We start from the raw sequence: 17,349 nt of genomic DNA, 5'->3' as shown, positions 1-17,349 counted from the left end.
TATATATATATATATATATATATATATAAGGAAAACAACAACACTAAAATGGTACTGTAGTGCAAGAAAGTATTTTCAGAGAACATGTACATGAACCAAAAAAGATACAGTGATGCATGATGAAGGAAATATATGTGGAATATGTGGGGCATTCCCCTGCTAAATGTTTTACAGATATCTGGATTATATATTTTTTCCAAATGTAATTAGTTTAGAGTGTAGTACATTGGTACAAGATGAAAGCCATTAAGGGGGGCATACTTCTGATAGAGAAGGAAAACAGTCAGTAGGCAGGATGAATTATGTAGGATTTACACAGAATACCAGCACACTCTCCTTTCTTTGTTACTGTAATTCTAAAAGACAGGCTGTGATACCACAAGCAAACACAGAAGAAAATGTGTTCCATGGACTTTATTATCTGATACAGTTTTATTCATTCATTCTCTGTTTTTTAATATGAATGTTGATAATATGAGGCTATTGTGTTCTAGTCCTCAGAAGGCTGTTCTCCCCTTTACAGATCGTTACCTCTTTCATGACATCACTTGTTTTCTACAGCAATGTTTTCAGTGCCACTAAGAAAATTCTGGCACATGTAGGCAGGGGAAAGTCAGCTCTTCTAAGGTATATATTATACAATTCTCTGATTAATTATGAAACAGACCACCAAACAAAATGTACAATCTAGACCACATCATTATTAATTAATATGGCTTTTCAAAGATGTCTTACAAATATGAAATATTGTGCAAATGACTTAGTACTACATTTACTGTATAATTTATTAGCAGATGAAACAGAATATTGCTACAGAGCAAAAGAAGAATCATTTTTGAGTCCTGGCCAACCCAGAGTTATGGACTAACGTTTACAGCAGAGAAATTGTACATCATTCAAGGCAGTGTCATCCAAAATTCCTTGTTGATCTTCTACTCTTGTTTGCAGACCACAGATTCCATGACTACACTCTTTACTCCATTCTCCATAAGTACCCCAGATTGCTCCCTTTCCTTCAATCACTTCACCTGTAGAGCAACGAAACTTGATATTATTGGCTGCTGTGTCATCACCACCATGCTGAGGAGGTTCTACACGTAAACTGAAGGATGTCAGTACACCATTACTGGAGCAGGTTCTCATAGCTGTCCAATCACCCCACCTAGAATAAGAGAAAAAATAAAAGTTTAGGAAAATTTGCTTAAATATGTTCTACGTGTGCTGCTGTTACTATTTTGTTCTGAATATTTGTTACTTAAATAAATGAGTATAGAAGTAAAGAAGGACCATAGGAGCATATGTATGTAAAGAGAAGAGAAGAGAGACACCAAGAAAGTGACCTCAAGGAGCATCTGTAGTCCTGCTAGAAACAAAACTGACAAGCTTTATTGTCCTAAGCTTGGGGTAAAGGAGTGTTTCTTAAAAGTTGGAATACAGGATACCACTAACACAATGGACATGAGGTCTATCCCAAGAGACAGCAGGTAGGTTCACAGCTGGACTTGTCTTAGAAAATGAGCCAGAATAAAAGGAAATGTTGACATGAAGGAATACATTGGATATAGAAAGATCAAATAAGAGAATAACTAACAAATTAATAGCCTTAAATGTCAATTCATATGTCATTTGACAGGCACAACAATGGTTAAGGAATATTATACAAGTCAAAGTTTAGGGGGTTATCTGTCTATTTTAACATGGCTTACTAGTGTTATTCCACAGGGCTTTATGTTATGGCCACTTGTTTCTGGACTGTTATTCTGACATGTAAAAGTGAAAAGTCTCAGTAGTACACTTGCCTTTGGTACCAGTGGCTGTGGATTTTATTCTTGTACCAGCAGTTTGCTTCATTTCCCAATACTGAGACTGTAGTGCAGCATAAAGGGGTGCACCACTCTTGAGTGTGCCATACCTCAGACAAGATGTCAAACAGAGGCCTCCTCTGCATGAGTTGGTGGCAGCTCAGGTAGATGTGACCCTATTTAAGTGTAACCTGGACCATTGTATGGAAAACTGTAAATTTACACCGGGGATTTCACCTATGTCCCTCTTAGACAGGGGCAGCCAGTGCTGATCTTAGATTCACATGCAAACATAGACTATACATATTGGTCCATAAGGGAACAAGGGTATAACATGGCTAGGCTTATAGAGGCCTTATGACCAATAGCCCCTCCTATGATCCTATGATTTCATACATACATTTCTGCTCTATTACATTCATTTCTAATACAAATAAGCACATGCTTATTGGATATCCCTGTTATACCCCTCTTTTAATAATTATTTTTTTCTATCCAGAAGTTTGTCATAACATATTCCCATAATTTTTCATAACATTTCTTTATTAGATAAATATTTATTTCTCTTTGCCACATGCCTCTAAAATCTGCAACATTGATTCACTTTATCAAAAGGTTTAATATGTCGCATGCCACTGCCTTACTTCTTTATTTTCTTTCAGTAACATATCTACTATATTATTCGCTATAATTAACATTTATTTCACTTCTCTTCCTTTTATACCATAGACCTCTTCTCTTACTAACTCTTCCAATACTTTCTCCACCCTTTCTTCTAGTATTTTCATAAATATTTTATAGTAGAATTCCCTAGTATTATAGGTCTTAATTTTTTTATATATTTTCATATATCCTTTTTTCTGTTAAATGTTATCATTTCGCCACATATGTCTACTTCCATTATACTTTCTTTCATCCATTCATTTAATATTTATAAATGTATCTTCTCGGTCTTTATTTATTTCCTGATAATACACATAACTTATATCATCCAGTCCTGATACTGATTTAGTATTGTCTTCTTTATCACCTCTCTATTTTTTCTATTGCTATATCATTTTCTGAAAAAAATCTTTACTTTTTCGAATTTTTTCACATTCCATTCTTCAAAATTCTCCACCACCTCCTTTATATCTATTTGCTTGTGTTTTATTTTCCTCTGTCATCTAAGATAGCATCCATCCTTCCTTCTATCATCCATGCTTCTTTTCCAAAATAAGGGAAAAGCTTCCTCTTTATTTCCTTTCAGCATCTTTTTTTTACTTTTTCTCTATTTATTTCATATATTTTGTAAGAATTGATAAGACTGTACTGTATTGTAATTAGCTGGAAGCACTGTAATGAGACTGAGAACAAAAATCTTTATGTGTTAAGTACCCAAACTCATGCTGGAAAGGTGACAGTCTCTCCTTTATGGACGAAGTCTTGTGCACTTTCCAGAATGAATTCTTCAAGCACTAGTTCATTCAATAAGGCTTTATTAGACGTTCAACTATCCGAATACTATCTTTATTAACAGTGCTGATAAACAATTAGTGTTCAAAGTTACTGCACGTCATATTCTGATTGTCCTGAGCAACATAAACTAATATGGTCATTATTTGATATGTCTTCTGTACTCAGGCTCAAGTGTCTGTAAATCTTCTCTGAAGTAACAGGTCGAACAAGCCTACTAACCTTAACTGAACTGCTATTCTGAACATAACATATTATATTGCTTCAGTCCAGTAATTTCCCTTATTTACTCTTTATAACTTTGGTCTCAGGCTTTGTCTCGTATGTGCTTTTTTTAACATTCCATTAAGGAACATTCTGTAGCTGACAAGATTGTATCTTTTTCTTGAGAAAATAACATTCTGTATTTCTGTATTTTTTACATGCTTTATGCTTATCTTTCCTGTCTAATAAACTGTCTCTCATGCTTGAGCAGCAAGGTTATTTTTTTCTGCTTAACCGTCTTTTATACATAACTGAAACACAATTTATTTTACCCTTGAGTCTGTCTAATGTCTAATAACTACTTTAAAATAAAAGACCCTAATTTAACATATTTGTTGTTCTATTTTTATTATTTTGCCGCATTCTTGTTTTTTTTCTCATAATTCCATAAAATATCTTTTTATGTCTTCTTATTTATTTTTTATTCTTCTTTCCACTTCTAAATATTTTTATATGTTTGCTTATACATTATCCACGACTGAGTCAATTTTTACAAAATTGTCTCACTGGCATATGATCTTTCCTTAATATTTCTTTCTCTCTCATCATTTCTTCTTCCTTTTCAACTCTGCAAGTAATGTGTTTCTCCATTTTCCCTCCTTTATTATTTCACTGCCTTCCCTATTCTAGCTCATACTGCTCTATGATTGAAAGCTCAGACAGACAGAAAGTTATTTCTTTCATGTCCTTAGAGTAAATTATATAATCATTTCCAGTCTTAAAAATTCCATGTTTACGTGTCCTCTATTCTTTCCTATTTTTAAATTTCCACATTTTATTAATTCTCTTAATATCCTCATATTTTGTGTTATTTTTTCCATTTTCTTTACTTGTATTACAGTTAAAATCTCCTACCATCACTAGTGACATATTTATTAACATTTTTTTTAATTTCTTCAGTCAATTGTTTACTCTCTGTAATATTAGTTTATGTATAAATCCCCATTAAGCTCATACATTTTTGTCTTATTCTCATATCACTACCCTTCCTGGTACTACTATTGTTGCATTTGCCATTCTTATTTCATCACATTTTTATAAGAATTCCTATTCCAGAACACACCTCATCTCCTACTGACCAAACAATTTGACCCACCATACTGCCTACATTGTTTTCCTCTTTTCTTACATCTGGTATCCAGAAACAAAACAAAGTCCATGTTATTTACTTACACCATTCTGCTGCCACCAAACTTCTTAAATAATTTCTAATGCTATTAACATTTAATGGTACTAGTCCTACATCATCCTTTTTTGTAAGCAGTTTAGTTCCACATCTTATTTTTCTTCTCCTTCTTCTAAGATTCCCACCAACTGTTTTTTTTTTTTTTTCACTATATTGGTCTTTTTCTTCTCCTGTCATAATTTTTCCCCTCTTCTTCCTTTTCACTTTCTAAAATTGCAAAATCTGTTCTCTTCCTGTATATTAGTAACCTTGCTTCTAACTGTTATTTCTTCTCTAACTACCTCTTCTTTGTTTACCCTTTCTTCAGTATCTTATTCCCCATACCATCTTATCCTTCAACACCCTCTGTAGTAATATTTTCCACTGTTTGTCTTCCTTCGTAGCTTTCCCCTTCATCTACTCTTTCCTTTTCTAATATGGGACAGTCAAACAAGAAGTGTCCAAATTATTTACATTTTCTACAAAAAAAGCGAAGTCTTTTGCTCTATGTCACCGCTCCTCACATTAGCCACTACTTTGTTTATTACAGTCCTGTACTAAATTATTTTCATCCCCACATAAATAATATCCTTTGAGCTGGCTTCAGTACCTATCAAATCCAGTCTTACTATTTACAATAATTGCATTTGAAATATGTTGAATTTTCCTATCCTTAACATCTGCTTTTACCCACACTTCCCAATCCCCAGCACATACCTTTCTTTCAACAACTATTTTTTATTATTTTATATACTTTACTACATAGTGAAAGAAAAGGGTTTTAACTCATGCTCACTCATATCTAAAATCCTAAATAGCACATTTATTTACTTTTTAGTTGTAGCCTCAAGCTCTAAAATAAATAGTCTTTATATGGTGTTATGTATTTCTTTGTTCATTCTCACTCAAAAATTTTTAGCAAGTAAAAGCCGTCAAATATCACTTAACAAAAATGTTTAGTTTCCAAATGCAGTAATGCTGTTATGTCTTTAATGTTAAAGCCTAGTGGCAAAATAATATTATCCATAATGTCTTACCTATTCACACTGTCATTGTTTTTACTTTTTATCCATACCAGTGTTGGTTTTCTCTAGGGCTGTTCTGAAGCTGCACCTATTTGTCCCCTCTCATTCCCTTCTTCCATTCTTCCTTCTCTTGCTACATCTACATAACTTTTTCTTTCTTGTCACAAAAAACCCTGTTACAAAGGTAAACCTTTAAAACTAGCTGCTCTACCATCCAAGAATTCCTCCAATGTTTCCTTTCTACCAGCTGTTGCTTCTCTTTCTAATTTCTTATTTTTTCCTCATGCAATACTCTCCCTACCACATCACTCCATTGTGTGTTCTCTCCTTTATTAGTCTCTGCTTGGTTCATCAAATCTATCAGCATTTGTATCTTCAGTCCTCCAATTTCTATCTCTTTACCAATTATTTCATTACTTCTCCTTCCTTCAGTAAGTTTTCTCCTGCTCCACTGTACATCTGTACTGCACTCTCCTCCATCTTGAATTCCCAAAATAAAGTAGCAGACCTCCTATACCATCTAGCAGCTCTAGACAGTACTTTATTTCCTCTCCACCACTCCACCAATGAGTATGGAAAGTTCCACAGTACTCTGGCCAAAATTCCCATAGTCGGTATAACATACCACCTCAGATCTCCCCTGAAATGAGGCCATTGGCCTGGTGAGTCTAACCCAGACAACAAAGTATAAATACAAATAAAAAAATTGGATATGAATAATCAAATATGCTATTGATTGTAAACTGAGTAATATAATTACTTCAGTAAAAGATGCTGAAGATTTCCAAGATGGTCCACAAAAATACATACCTGGTATACAATAACAACTTCACCTTTAGTAGATTCATAGATTAGTACTAGGCTAACTGCCCTTGCAAGCCATTTTAAGCCTAGCCAATTATCCCTTGGGAGACTCAAACCTTGCAACTTGTATTTGTAAGGCAAACACCTTAACCATTAGGGCACCCTCCCAACCCTGTAATGTAAGTTAATGTTAATGTAAGTAAATGAAATATCATGAGACTTGGCATAAAGGACATTGATTATGAATAGGAAAGAAATTGTCAGACCATAAAAAATGACACAGGCTCAATGATATAGGGACAATGGTGGCCAATAATTAAAACTTTGGCTAGTGTATATGTACCAGATAGAAAAAAGCAATTTCTGTAGTCAGTCTATTCTAAAGAGCATATGTAGCTTCTCCAGGGAGATCATTGTTACATTTTATACCAGATTGATCCAACCCGTTATTAAATATGGTGCTGTATTTTGCAAATATTGAACAGTCCTCTAGTTTCATTACTATAAAAATCATATGATTGGAACCCAAGATATATTCAGACAGGCCTTAGAAGCTATCATTATATTTTGTTTCTTATCTTACTTTCAGATGACCTCTGCCTGATGTATAAGGCGATGTCTTACCTGGTACCATTTGAAAGTCTGTTTCTTAAATGCATTGCTAGGGGACCTATCACTAAATAAGATTACCTAATTTTAAAATAAATATCAGTAATATAACAAATGACAGTCAAACTGCACAATGCCATCCAAGATTATGGTTACTAAGCTTCCTTTACTGTTAGGAGAATTAATTTACTAACTTTCTTCAGAAATACTCTTGTTATATACACTTATGGTATGTAGGATATATCAACATGGGGTTATGGTAAAGGCCAGTAGGCCATAAGCTTGATAAATGACCCTATGAACCTATAAACTACATCTTACTTAGTAACAGGATCAGTCATGATAAACATTAGATGCTTCTTCACCGGGACATGCTAAAGTGGAATTCATTGCACAGTTCACTGCAGTAAATGAGCATTTTGTTAGAATTTTTTTTTTTTAACTTTCAGTATTCAGGAAAGTCGTTTTTATTCACAACCCCCAGTCAGCGCAAAAAAATTGAGCTTCCACACTGAAACTGCCAGTACAGCAAACATCTTAAACACAATGCATATTTTGCATATCTTAAAGACTTCAAAGGGACTGTTAAGGTAATAATAAGTACTGTTGCAAAATACTTTTTTTGCTCAGTTCAGCTGCTTATCAGTGTTTGAAATATTGCTGGATCATACCGTTACCTAGCAGGAAGGGAAACAAATTGTTTGATACACAGTTAAGGCAGTTTCGGAGTAATAATTGTCAGACAACATAGTATATAAAGAACAATAGTTAAAAATAACAGTACTAGAATGCATGCATATATATGCACACACACACACACACACACATATATATATATATATATATATATATATATATATATATATATATATATATATATATATATATATAAGGCACATAATTTAATAAAATTATATTTGAAACAAAAAATCAGTTGAGAGAAACTTGTTTTAGAGAGCACATTTTGCATAATGCTTTGATATAATTATGCCTATATTACTAAAGAAAAAAGAAAACTGACATTTCCATGTGCTTTATTAATTTGATATCCTGATGAAATTAATCCCATCTAAAGTAGTATACACAATTATCCAATATAATCCTAGTGATGTACACATCTGAAGAAAGGAAAACATACTCACTTGCACTTGATATATACTATTGTCATAATTGATTTAAGCCTGTACTTCACACAGACTCTACCACCTAAAACAAATTTCTTACATCTGAAAAATATATACAGCCTACTCTTGTATAATACAAGATGCTTTCTCTCCTTCCTGTCCTGCAAGGCTTCTTTTATGCACTGATTATACAATTTTACTGCTGCTAGCTTTTTCACCAAAAGCTCGGCATTTAGTTTTAAAATATGTATGCTATGGTTTGTTTATTATTTCATTTAGTATAATGATTTTTTTCCAGATTGAATCTTGCAGATACTTATTAAAGTTGACAGCATTTAGAATTTTACAAGACATAAAAGTGTATAAACATTGTTCTCCTGTTAATTACATGATGACTGGCAATAGTTTTTTTCCATATTTAAAAAAATCATTGAAGACTGTTGGAGAACCTATGTGCAATACTATCTAGTATAAATAAAACAGAAGTACCTAGCAAGGTATTTTAGATTCATTGTTATTGAATAATTAATTAAATTTAATCCATACTACATGTAATATGTCTACAGCTGATTCACCACATATGCTCTTGTATAAATATCATTTACGTTTTCCTAGTCATTGGATGTACATTATCTTATGTACGACATTGCCAGTATAGCAAACCAAAGCACTAAAGATAAAGAATGTTTATGTGACTTTTTCCACAGTTTATTTTATTTTTCAGTAGTATGAGGGAAAGCAAAAGGAAGTGATTTCATCTGCAATGAAAATAGTAATGGAGAGTTTACTGTACCCTAGTAGCTTTAATGGCTTTAATGATACTGTCTACAGTTTTTATATAGGGTATCTATCCTGCTACAGAAAAATACTATTCTAGGGAGACAGTCACTCAGTTATCTATTGTCTGATAGTTTGTCATAGCTTACAATACTGTTGTGATATCATATTTTTATGTTGTCTGCATGATGTAATGTAACAATTAATGCAGCATGGCTCAGAAAAGAGGGGAAGGTATGTTTTGTTTATGTTCTTAAAAATATTCACTTTTTTTCTTTTTGTTTGTAGAACCATGGACATCATAGATGTAGAGACTGGGGGGATGACTACAGTTTACATGTATCAAGGAGCACTGGGGTACAAGGGTTAGTGTGCTCCGTCTCACTACAAACATCATGCCCTTACCAGCAGCCACCTGCAAAAATTAATGTTTTTTACTGTTTTGTTTTTTGAGTTGTGCAGTATTTTGGTGGTTTTTTTTTTTTTTTTGGTCACTTAGAGTTTTCATTTGTAATGTTTGTGTTTCATCCTATTCATATGTGGTATTCCAGTAGTAAGATGCAAATTAATCTCATGTGAAATTTATATTGCAGTATAGTTCATTAGTTTTCTAAGTTTAGGTCCAGTTTTAGCTCACTCACATTGTTTGATCTGCCAGTAATTATTAACCCACTAGTTGAGATACTGACAGTCTCTGTTTTTTCCTTATTATTAAGCATGATCTTATCTACCTAGGGCGATTTAGAACTCTGAGGGCACCTTTGTCTAAGCTAGATTTATTGTTAGTCCTCATCTTCCCCAAAACTTTGATAGAACTTTCTAAAGGGTTCTTTTTGATACTACCAGATCAACAAATAAGTGAGATTTACATGACTGGATACCACTTTTATGCAAAGCAAGAAGCTTGGGCAGGAAGATGGCAGATCTGCAGATAGTGATGCAAAAAGGTGGGGTGCATATTACTTGTAAAAGGGAAACATGGGCCACTGACAAGAGGATGTACAGCACACACATGCCAGGGTGCAAGTTGTTAAGGGATGGTAGAAAAGGAAGGGGTGAAAGTATAATAATACTCTTAAAAGAAAGAGGGCTGACATTTGTAGTCAGACAGAGCACACTATCCCATTGAAGTAAGCAAGTAGTAATCAGATCAGAAGATAAGATAGGTGCCCTGACAATTAAGGTGGAAGAGAGGGAGTGCTACTGGATCAAGCCAATATATTAGCAGCCTTGACTCCAGCTCAGGTAACTAAGTTTCTATTAGCAGTATTGGCAACTGATGGAGTGGTAGAGAGGGATGGGCATTGCCATCCTGGATGGGAGAGGACTCATCAATGATGCTCCCTAAAGAGAGGTGTGGTCTAAAGGGGGGAGTTGCACTCTGACATAGTTGATGAGCATGGGGGCAAGGAATTGGAGTAGGACGGGTATATAAGAGACCCACCTGGACAGAAGTACAGATGGCAGGGCCCCCAGGACACCCTTATGATCTATCATAGGCCTCAGCAATACCAGATCAGTCTGGTGTGTAGGAGGATGGGTGGCATGTACTTGGGACACTGGGTGCCAGGCAAGAGGAGACCAAGAAATAAAGACAGTATATTGGCACCCAGCCATGTTAACTGAGGAGAATGAGAAGCTAGAGTAGATGATATATGAGTGGAGTAACAAAAAGAGTGCAATGCTTATGGGGATGTGAATTTACAGGAGTGTTCTAGAAAATCCCATGCTCCAGAGCTGCAAAAGAATTAACTAATGTATTAGACCATCAAAAGATCGGTTGACTGGTTTGAGACAGTATGAGACAAGATATAATTCTGTTTTATTCTTATCCTGAAGGATAAGAATAAGAAGAAAGACCTGTGTTTAGTAAAACCCTCCTGAGATATTTAATGTCAAAGATCAAGTAAGGAGACTAAACTGAGGTACCATGCAATAAGTGTGGCCATATGCAACTTTTGAAAATCCAGATTAGAATATTGCTGTGCTGAGAAATGAAGGACTAAAGAACTGACCCAACTAACCTATTTGCATTGAGAAGGATATTGGTAATATGCTTAATAAATTTTAATGTGTTATCAACAAATGGTCCTTGTTCTATAAATGCCAGTATAAACTGGATTATACAAAGAGTATAAAAAACAGGACTTGGGCCTAGATGCATTATTTTACTTTTAGAGACATTAAACTGCATGTTATTAACCTTGACTTATGCATAAAATAGCATCTAAATTAGTTTGCATGAGACCACTTAATTGTTGTGAGCTTATGTTGCAGTCTAGTTTATATCATCAATATATACAGTATATCAAGTTTCAGGAGAACTGGTAAATTGAATCATTATTAATTAGTCAAAACTGGGCCTGATACAAAACCCTGATCAACTCTTGAGGAAATGTGGAAAGTGCCACCTACCATATAATTTTTCAAACAGACAGCTTTGCATCCAGTACATAAAATATCCATTAACAGGATCCACTATGATTGATCAAGGCTACATGACTCAGAAAACAAATCCTTGGAACAATTGCTTGAATCTAACAGCTCTATTACACAAATGCTCAAAACACATGTACTCATTCATCTACAGGCACTGAACAATTGTACAAAAAGCAAAATAGAAAAAATGCATTTTTGTTTACATAGAGGGAGGTCTACCTGTATTGCTTATTTTATTACTCTAACTCTGAGATTGCTATACATCAGAGAAAGAACAAATCTTAATACTCACACTTTCTATGTGGCTGTGGGCTGAGAGACAATACAAAAACTCCATACATTTCAAGAATTAAGAAGTTGCTCCTGTATTAACCCAGTCACAGCACAAGGGTAGCTGATACCTCAAGCAATTATCCTTCAGCACCAGTGATACTAAATATCTCATATCATGCAAACAACTGTAAGCACAAATAATGCCAAGGTGTAAGAGTTTCAGAATCAGAATTTTATGGTCAAAGAAACCGTAGGATTCCAGTAATAATATCAAACATGAAATGGTTGTTGGTCATGATTGTTTTATTTCATAAAAGCACACAGTTTGTAAGCTATGATGTTTAAATGTGAAAAATTAATAAATGACAGATATAAAATGTAGTGCTCACTGAACATTGGTAGAACAATATAAGGCTTCAACACTGTCTTTACAAATATAAACAGAAGTTAATATAACCATAACCTTACGAATACAATACCTTTTACTCTTATTTTGTTGGAGCTCTTTACTATAATTTCTCCACTCCCACCATATTCTTTTTTTGAACTATGTATACAATTTCCTCACAACTGCATTTTGTTTTCTACATACTGTTGTTTATTGACCATTGTCAGTCTTTTATATGTGAATGCATATTTTCTTGTTTGTTTGCTCCTAAGCCTGAATCTGTAAATGGTGTAGAGAAACCATCTTTGTACCCCATTTACTAAAATTAAAGAAATAAAAACAATCACAGATTTCCAAATGCACGGAATCTCTCCACTGACTACATAACTTTTAGAGATATAAAAAAGGGAAACAATCAGGTGCAATGTTTCATAGCGTCACTTAATATTCCATATGGACTTGCAGTTTCACCAAGTTTTAAAATTGTATATATATATATATTCTGTTATGTCATCATCCACAAGTTGCTGTTAGATTTTTAAAAATAGAAAAAATGATAAGGATATTAGTTATGTCCTTATAACTAAAAAAAAACTCATCGAAAACCCTGAAGGTATTTTCTAAGGTAGCTTAGGGTAGTTGTCACCTTTTATAAATCACTTCTGGACTTATATCGCCATTTATAATAAGTCTTATCTATTTTAACAGGACAGCTTTATAATTTTTAACAGTAAGAGTGACAACATATTGCTTCTTTCTGTATAGTTAATGCTTTCTTAAGTTTCAGTGTGATTGAATAAATAAGAAACAAAATGTTTCAAGGAGTCTGCATGTCCTCCCTGCGTTCGTGTGGGCTTCCTCCGGGTGCTCCGGTTTCCTCCCACGCTACAAAGACATGCGTCTGGAGCATTTCCCCCTGGGCGTCCTCTGAAAATTGGCTTTGTTCCAAGTCGGACTTTCCCGGTTAACAAATGTTAAATAAATAAAAATAAATAGGGCATATTGCAATACATTCTTTTAAAGTATATTAAAATTGGATAGTTCCATCTGGGTATGATATAACATTGCTAGGTTGATGAGCAGCAAGTTATGTAACATATTTTCAATACATTCTTTTAAAGTATATTAAAATTGGATAGTTCCATCTGGGTATGATATAACATCGCTAGGTTGATGAGCAGCAAGTTATGTAACATATTTTCATTAATACAGCTGAACAATACATACATACAAATATTTCAAGCACAGATAATAATGCCTTCTAGGCTGACAATATACCAAAAACAGTTAACAATAATAAGTGTCCATATTGTTCCTAAAGTATCTAATTATTCTATCTAACTAGTTTGTGCTTGCTTTGATGTAATTTGGTAGTCTGTTCCATGCATCAGCTGAGAAATAATTAGAGCACCTTTCATTCCTATATAATTTTCTGCATAGGTTGTCTGATGATTTTCTAATACGTTTTGATAACCCCAAACATTCCCAGAGGTAGTTCTCTCTAAATGCCCTATATACCTGAATAACATCTCCCCTTAAATGCCTATATAAGACACTGCATGATCAGATATTATAGCCTTTCATAATAATTATATTTTCACATCCATTGATACCCCTGATAGATTTCCACTGTACTGTTTCCAATTTACTCAGCTTATCTTCTTATAAGATTTTCATATTATTATGCTATATTCAAGTTATTTCTGATTTGATAGACTTTATACATCTTCTTATATAACCATTAGTTCTATAAGTATCATTAAACATCATTAACCAATTGGTTGATATGATTAGAAAAATTGAAAGCTGGATCTACCTATATAACTAGGTTCTTATATGAATCTACAGTTTTAATCACTATGTGTTGTATGAAATATTTACCTTTCAAGCTATTTCTCCCAAATCTCATATTCTTAGTTTTTCATGTATTTATCAGCATATTATTCTCCTGTGCCCAAATGCTCAATATACTCAATTTCTTTTGCAGACATGCCCTATCTGTAACACATTATCACTTTACTCATTTTCAGGTTATCTGCTTACAGACTATAGAACACCTCAGATGAAAAAGATAGATCTGAAAGCTAGAACCTTAAACAGTTATAAGCATAGGACAGAGCACTGTGGGACACGCGGACTGCAATCTCGACTTTCACCTGTCCAATTACTATATGATACTTGCCATGTCCTATTTGTAAGCTATGCAGCTATCCATCTTATCAATATAACATCAATTACATTGATACCTAGTTGTTCTAATTTATTGGTCAGTGTTTTGCATATAACCATATCAAAGGTTAAAGTTAACTCTAGATAAATTACACCTCAGCACAATTTTTTATTTATAGCAGTTATTATATTGCTACAGATCATCATATTACAAGTATTTATCGATGTATTTTCAGCATATGAATGCTAATTAATGATTTCAAGAGCCAATCTTTCCATTTCTGACAACAATTTATCCAGAATAATCTTCTCAATTATTTTTCACAACATGAAAGTAAACTCATGGGTCTGTATGCCTCTGTGTTTGTCCTATTTCCATTTCCCTTAAAATAGGTTTAACAAGTGCATGGCTCCAATCTTGAGGAATCTCCCCAAACTTAAATGACCTAGTGGATAACAAATATAATTGAGCTGTAAGTTCATGCTGAAGTGTTCTCAGATCATTATTATTAATCCCATCTCCTCTCTCTGCTTTGTTTGGGTTTTTTTTCAATATAATCTAATTTAATTTCAGTATCTGAAGTTGCCTAGATGTATCCACGGTGGTGCAGCGGTAGCGTTGTTGCCTCACAGCAAGAGGTTCTCCCATTCGATTTTCAGCTGGAGTGTGGGGAGTGCCTTCTGTGTGGAGTCTGCATGTCCTCCCCGCGATTTGGTGCGAGTTCAAAAGACATACGTAAATGAGCATGCCTTTGTTGAAGGTTGAACGTCGAGTTGGCACCTCGGCGTTCGTGAAAATCTACTGCCAATCATTAGCGGACCGGAGTTCTGCTGTGGTGACCCCTAACCAGGAAAAGCAGAAAGACAACAACAACATCTGAAGTTGCCTTGATATTACTAGGACAATTTATCACCACCCCCCTTTGTAGAACCAAACTGCTTTGCATAAGATTTTGTAAATATATCTATAATCTGTTGTGTCTTGAAATAAATTTTAGAACCTACAAACAGTTTATCAATTTCTGTTTCTTTACTCTTACCATATTATATGTATCTATAAAATAGCTTCCTATTACTCTCAATATCTTTATACAATTTTTCTTTACATTTTTCTTGAGCTTTGTCTCTCAGTATGTTTAACTTGTCTGTCCAGCTATTTTATTTCAGTTTTCAAAGTTATACTTCAAACTCTTTTCCATTTCTTATATTTTTTGTCTCTCACCTTAATTAAGCAACTTGTTTGTATGGAAATATGTCCTCCTAACCTTGTACAGCTAGATCCTGCTGTTCATAGGTTCATAGGTTCATAGGTAAGTACTAGGCTATCTGCCTGAGGGCATCTATAAGCCTAGCCAGAATGTGTTGGCTTTCGCTGCCCCTTAGATTAGTTCCCTGTGCCTCCGTCCAGCAGAGCCATTAGTACCCTGTGCCTCTGTCCAGCAGAGCCACTGCAGTGATCCCCGGGGTAAATTTTCAGTTTCCCATCCACTCGTCAAAGTTTCTCTTGAAGAGTGTTAGAAAGGGGCTCTGCCTAATGTAGACTGGAATCCTGTTCCAAAGCATGGGGAGTCACTGGGACAGGAATCTATCCCTCCAGCACATCCTATTTATCATTGTGGTGAGGTTTAGATCCCTAGAGCGTTTGGCTCTTGGGGATTTGTTTTTTTTTTTAGGTGGAGCATGTCCATCAATTCTGGGTTGGACATGGCCTTTTTATGTCAGGCAGAGATCACCTCTGAGTAAGTGGTATGCAACCGAGTACAGCTGGAGTTTCTTCAGTCGGGCTGCATAGGGCATATGTTTGAGGCCAGTAATTCTCTTGGTGAGATATTTCTGTGGTCTTTCCAGCTGTTGCAGGTGTCTTGTAAGGTACATCCCAAATGGGGCATTGTACTCTATGATGGGTCTGATGAGTGGTGAGTAGAGGGGCACAATAACCTCTTTTGTTCTAGATGTGAACCCTTTTGTGATTAGTTGGGCCACATAGAAGGATTTTCTAACCACCTTGGCAATATGATTATCAAAGGAGAGATTGCTATCTACTTGGGTCCCCAGATCCCTTATTACAATTTTTGTATTTAGGGGACTACCACATATGTGGTAGTTCACGGGTACTTTGTTTTTTTCCAAAGGGGATGACTATGCACTTTTGGCATTTAACTTGAGGCCATGATTTTGACACCAGGTATCCGTCTCAGTGAGACCCTTCTGGAGGATGTCTGTATCAGCTGGAGAGTCAATTATGGCCCCCAGTTTGCAGTTGTCTGCGAACTTGTTCAGTCATAGACCTCCTGTGCTTGCCTGTACCTCTTAGAAGTATATACCGAACAGGAGGTGGTCCCAGGACTGAGCCCTGGGGGACGCCACTTGTAACAGGTTTAGAGTTGGACCTAGGGGTTTATGTTCAGGCTGGTGAGCTTTAAATATTTTTTTTTTACTTTTTGCTTTCAGTTTCTCTTTCATAACTTGTTACATTCCTTCTGCAGTTTTTCCACCAAACGCATCACTCCAACTAGTTTTACATAGTGAGTGTTTTGCTTCCATACAGTTTGTTATTTTTCTTCTGTGGACTGGTTTAGATTTCAGTTTGGCAGAATTATCTACCAACAATGTAGCTTTAATAACCCCATGATTAGTGCACAACAACAGGGATACAACTTGACATGAAGTAACACTCATTTCCTTAAGAATGCAATGTCTAATATGCTTCATTCTTAGGTAGGCTTTTTAACAATATGAAGCAATTGTTGTTCCTGAACATACATTCTAAATAATTTCCTTACTAATGCTGTTGAATCAATATTATTCCAGTCTGCTTCTGGTAAATGTAAGTCCCCAGCCACTATTTTCCGTTCTGTATTTCATGCAAGAAATCTAGGTCATCAGTACTTGACGTTGGTGGTCTATACACTCCAATTGTTATATGTTCCAGGGTTGTATTTATTGTCACAGTTACACAATCTACAGTATTGGTGTTATCACTAAATATGGAATAATCATAGGTCTCATAACAATCATATCTAATCCTTATCATAACACCACCCACCACCTGTTT

At 34.8% G+C, this 17,349-nt stretch overlaps 1 protein-coding gene across 1 annotated transcript in view; it reads right to left on the bottom strand.

Moving 5' to 3' along the window:
- Positions 1-399: 399 nt before the first annotated feature.
- The window catches only part of LOC122811967 (vitelline membrane outer layer protein 1-like), a 72,012-nt gene continuing 55,062 nt past the window's right edge, over positions 400-17,349 (bottom strand). The window contains exon 3 of the mRNA XM_044084166.1: positions 400-1,162. Within this exon, the coding sequence (XP_043940101.1) occupies positions 865-1,162 (298 nt within the window). The 3' untranslated portion in view covers positions 400-864. The remainder of the gene's footprint in view (positions 1,163-17,349) is intronic.

The sequence above is a fragment of the Protopterus annectens genome, chromosome 9.part0 (genome assembly GCF_019279795.1).
Source record: "Protopterus annectens isolate FY-2018-M chromosome 9.part0, PAN1.0, whole genome shotgun sequence".
In the NCBI taxonomy this organism is placed as follows: Eukaryota; Metazoa; Chordata; order Ceratodontiformes; family Protopteridae; genus Protopterus; species Protopterus annectens.
Note: the sequence above shows the minus strand (reverse complement) of the source record. Positions and strands in the feature narration are given on the sequence as shown.